The sequence below is a fragment of the Lycorma delicatula genome, chromosome 1 (assembly GCF_047948215.1).
Source record: "Lycorma delicatula isolate Av1 chromosome 1, ASM4794821v1, whole genome shotgun sequence".
NCBI lineage: Eukaryota > Metazoa > Arthropoda > Insecta > Hemiptera > Fulgoridae > Lycorma > Lycorma delicatula.
In genome coordinates, this window is record NC_134455.1 from 360578739 (window position 1) to 360584134 (window position 5396).

Below are 5396 nucleotides of genomic sequence, written 5' to 3' on the forward strand. Positions count from 1 at the left end.
TGCGTGCTACTCAAGCCTGTTGATGGATTTTCCATTAATTCTGACATTTGGGTGGGTCACTACTCTTCTTAATGATGAGTTCACAGGGGTTGGTGCTGGATAGATGTAATTACTTCAAATATAACATCATGTCCTTGACAAGGAGTTTTGCTTATACAGAGTGACACAAGGAAATGGGAAATTTTGAAGTAACTCTCACAAAAGTAAAAAAAAATTAATTTACAGGTTTTATTATTGAAAACAAAAATTAAATTGCATGCCATTTGTTCCAACACAAAAAATTTCAATTTTTAAAAATAATGTCCATAAGATGATGGCCATTTGAATGAATGCATTCCTGGTAGCGAATGCTGAGATTTTAATTTTGCATGGCACTTTGAAACACTTCCATGGGAATTCATGAGATCACATAGTACGATGGTTTCAGTTTCTGTACAACTTGAATTTTGTAAGGGTGAAACTTCAAATCACTGTAGAGTATTTGGCGGATAATTGTTCGATTTAGGTTCAATGCTGCAGCGTTTCCTTGCCGATCATTGTGGATTCCATCCAATTGAGATCCAAACTGCTTCATTGTTTTCTGGGGTTTGTTGACTTCATGGTGGTTTCTTTTTTAAAGTTGAACCCATCTCATGCTATGTCTTGATGGCAAGGCAAAATGGAATGTGACCATGATGTCTTAAATTATAATGATGTTAAAATTCCTGTTGAACAGCAATCACACTGTCACCATTCTTGTAAAGTGTCTTCACGGCAAATTCACATCGTGTATCAACCCACATCCTGGTCTACCTGGTCTATATCCTGGCCACCCGGTCTATGATTACCAAATGCCAGGTAGTTGTGCACAGAAGAATGCCACTCCCACTTTTCTACCAACTCTTCAGGCCGCCACTACTACTTTGAAAATCTCCCGTTTCCCTGTGCCACCCTGGAATATACTCTTCTGTATTCTCGATAACTGTAACATCCTAAGGGAGGTTCAGTTAAAATGTTTACAAAAACCCAACTACATCCTTCATGATGACAGAAATAATTATTCTTATTTCAATCAGGATTTAATCTGATACTTTTTTTTTTCTGTTTTAAATTTTTTTTAATATCAGTGTAATTAATTCCCGCTTAATGAAGAAGGCTCTCAAGAATTAAAGTCTTGCTTTTCAATTAAATCTGGAACAGAATTCTTTTTATTAATGAGAACATTGCTGATCTCAGAAGTGACTAATGTCAATATCAATCGACTTGATTTCTTTATTGTTAAATTATAAATTGCGCTTCAGTTAAAAAAGAGTAATTTTTTTTTTTTTTATCTTATTTTGTATTAATCAATTAATTTTTTCAAGTTTCTAATAGAGTAGAGTTATAATTAAGTACTTTTCTCATTATTATATAATGTAATTTTTGTACAATTCTCTTGAAATTTTTCTTTGAAATACATTACTGATCTTTTTTTTCTGTATAGATTTCAGGCCACAAATTACCATATGATACTCTAAATGAAATCCGAAGCAGATTAGAAGAAGTTTCACCAAATCTTACAAGATATGGTGATGCAGAAGAAGCCAATTTTTTCACGCAGGCTGTTGAGCTTTCTAAGGTAAGATTGAGATGAAAACTTTTTAACTAATTGAATATACAAAGTGTCTGTAGTATGTTGTTCATTGGTTTATTTTTATATATTTTAAATTTTCAGTTTCAGAATAAAAGTTGATCAGTTTGTAACTAAAATAGCATATGTAATTGAGGCCCTGTAATTTAGGAGAAAGATTTTTCAACAGAGATAATAGCCACTTCATTCATGTTATTTGTATTTAAGACATGAATTAAATAAAAAAAACGAATAGTTATTGTTTTTTTTTTCAAAATCTTCTTCTCAAATAGTTTTGTTACATAAATCTCAATATGCCCGCCCTTTATTACGTAAATGAAGTTTACTTCTGATCTGGTTGGCACCAAAAATAGGCATAATCAAGAAAGGTAGCTTAAGTGTAGGTAAATTATAAACTGAAATTGCAGTCGTATGTGTGATACCAACAAACTAGTTAGTTCATAAACCTTTTATAAGGTATTATAAATGCTTTATTATTTCAAAGTATCAGTTGAAAATCTAGATGGTTAGAATTATCGAGATTAATCACTTAAAAAAGTGTGTTCTGTTATTTTGAAAATTATAATTTGATTTAAACTGAAAAACTGAAACTGCATCATGTTGTATCACAATTTGCAAACAAAAATACTGCAAAGTAAAATATCTGAGGTTAAGGAACAGCAATAAGATTTGTTATAATTACTGTCATGTAATTATATTTACTCAATAGCCAATTTCTTTGCTAGTCAGAATTAATATCATCTGCATTTCACTGGCAAGGCATGCTGATGTATTATCAGCTTAACAAATAAACCAATCCTTTCCTTAACTTCTCTGTTATTCCTGGAATTGGACAATTCTTCTTATGACATGTTATTCTTGACCGTGCACATAACATATAGCTGTTGTGTTATGTCACCTAACAGACTTGATTATAGCAAGTAGCACACTTTTTGAAAAAAAATTGTAAGACAAAATTGGCCATCGTAAGAAGTTGGTTGTTGAGAACATTCTTAATTACTTAATTCTTTTAGCAGAAGAGAAGGGAAAGAACTCAGCACAGTTCCATAGTTAACCTTGCTATGCAGCCATGAAATTTTTTTCAGTCAATCACTGTCCAGCCTTTGTGCATAACTATGTTAAAAACAATGCTACTGCTATTGAGTTTTGTTCAAAATTTAGTGCTAATGAAACCAAGATGGTGTGTAAGATATATCAAGCATTAGCAATTTTACTTAATTTTTTCTCAAATGACTAAAGGTAATTTTAAATTAAATTTACAAAGGACATGCTGAAATATGCTAACAGCAATTGTGGTTTGTTTACTGGTAATGAAAGCCGGGTGTGCGTTTAACATTGAAAACGTGGCTCATTCATCACATGGAAGTCTTAAAACATTACTTGGCCAAATGAAACTAAGATATTGTCTTATGATGCTCTGCACTGTAAAGGATAGACATGTGTAATTGTACTAGATGTATTACATTATGATAATGGGAAAAAATATGTATTATCATTGAGGAGTGAATGGGAACACATTCTTCATGCTAATCCAGATCTTTTTTCTTAAACAAGCATTTTGTACGATTTCCGAAGCACCATATTCTAAAAAGCATTATGGTTTTTCATAGTTTATGATAATTCTTCATACTGAAAATGTAATTTTAAGGATTAGAATTTTGTTGCTAAAAGGAAACTCTGAAAAAACATGATCACACAGCCAAATAACATTCTGAAAATAGACTTGTGGAATGTTGTGAATTATGAAAAAAGCGCTGAGCTAAGTTTTAAGTCATAAGGATCACATACGTTAAAAGAGATTAGAGCTAGAACTGAAGGTGCGAGGTGTTCTTTTATTATCATGAGAATGGAGTTTTTAATTCTTCTTGTGATAGTAAATCATTTAAATATGTAATTTAGTATAATTTTGTTACTTCTAAGTTAGCACAGACATAATTACATTAAACATTTTAATTACATTTAAATTGTTTTGAAGATTTATTTAAAGTTTTTATCTGATTACTTGTTAAAGTTTTACAGTTTAAACATTATTTTTATGTATATTTTTCAGACTTTGGGAACAAACATTCAGAAATCACCATTGAATGTTAAACAAAAAGCATTGGAAGATTTTTATATGACTGATCCCATTAGTCGTGCTTCTACTACTATGGCTAAATGCGTCCAGGCAGTCTTGAAGCAAAAGGAATCGAAATATTTTGAACCATCTAATTTTTAAAAATTGTTAGTTATTTTGTATCAGTATTTCAACTGTTAATTAGGTAAATTCTTTGATTCTCTGTAGGATTGAGTCATTTAAAAATCTTAACCTGTACTGGTACATTTAAATAAATAATTAACAAAAAATTTTGCTGTGAATTTCTTTTAACACTTTTTAAGTTTCATGAATAGATTTATTACTTTAAAGGAAAAAACAAATGTCTTTTCATTAATTCATGCCATTTACAGATGTAATTTAAATATTTAACAAGAAACTGATCAAATACTTGTATAATTTGAGGGGGAAATGAAATAATGTGCTGTTTATTAAATATCACATTTTTCAAATAAATCATTTTAATACATGTGTGTACATTAATTTTATTATTTTAATCGTTTTTGTATTCGTATTTAAAATCTAATTTGTGTTAAATTATTTATTGTAATAATGTGTTATTATTTATTTTAGTAAATAATTTTTAGTTTGTTTTTTTTTGTTTTATTTGTTTGGTTTTAGTAATGGTGGTTTTTTATCCTTCAGAAAACATTTTTTATTGAAGAAAAATTTATTTATTAAATACATTAATTTTTTCCCTGTTATTACAGTACTGACATTACCAGAATAACATGTCGATAAATAAATACTATTAGAATAGTATTAAAATTAGAATGCCATTGATAGTAGAATGGTTTCTAATTGTGTAACTGGTGTATCTTGAAAAACCAGAATTAGTTTTGGTTGTGTTATTTTAACTAAAAAAATGGATGGATGCAAAAGGCTTAGCGGTACAAAATACCAAAAAAGTAGTGGGCAAGAAGTAAAACTGTAAAATTAGATAATTTTTTTTAATTAATCCTAGTACAGAGGAAACTTCTTCCTGATTCAACGCCTTCACTGAATTCAAGGTCAATAAAGAAACGTTTGGGTCCAAACGACTTTTGTTGATCTGTTGTGCCTAATGCCAAACAAGAGGGCTGAGTTAATGATCAACCTAGCCTCATATCATTATTCCACTGGGTTTGTCTAATGGTGAATGTGTCTCCCCAAATCAGCTGATTTGGAAGTCAAGAGTTCCAGCATTCAAGTCCTAGTAAAGGCAGTTACTTTTATATGGACTTGAATACTAGATCATGGATACTGGTGTTTTTGGTGGTTGGGTTTCAGTTAACTATACATCTGGTCGAACTGATACTGTATAAGAATACACTTCATTTACACTCCTACATAACATCCTCTGAAGTAATACCTGAATGGTAATTTCCAAAAGCTAAACAGGAAAAAAAAGAAGTCTCATATCATTGTCAACCAAGCCAAGTGGAGATCCAAATAAAGTTGCATCTGATGCTGAAGAAAACAAAAACAAAAACCTGATACTCCTACTACTAGAATTACTTGTAACTTAAAGCCAAGTAATGATCCATTACTGTGAAAATTAAAGACACTCACTACAAGAGACTTATTTTGTTAAGATGGTTTCAATCAAAATAAAGATGATGACTTTGAACACTTCAAAAGAGTATACCCTGATGAAGACAAATTTGAACAAAGCATTGTTTGACAGAAAACTTGTTAATGGAGATCTAGTGA

General features: G+C 30.4%; 1 protein-coding gene across 2 annotated transcripts in view; it reads left to right on the forward strand.

Annotated features, from left to right (window-relative positions):
• The window catches only part of LOC142334492 (NADH-ubiquinone oxidoreductase 75 kDa subunit, mitochondrial-like), a 106293-nt gene extending 102122 nt beyond the window's left edge, over positions 1-4171 (forward strand). For both annotated transcript variants that reach the window (XM_075382564.1, XM_075382565.1), the window contains 2 exons: positions 1463-1597; positions 3660-4171. In XM_075382564.1, the coding sequence (XP_075238679.1) occupies positions 1463-1597; positions 3660-3827 (303 nt within the window). In that variant the 3' untranslated portion in view covers positions 3828-4171. The remainder of the gene's footprint in view (positions 1-1462; positions 1598-3659) is intronic.
• Positions 4172-5396: the final 1225 nt, after the last annotated feature.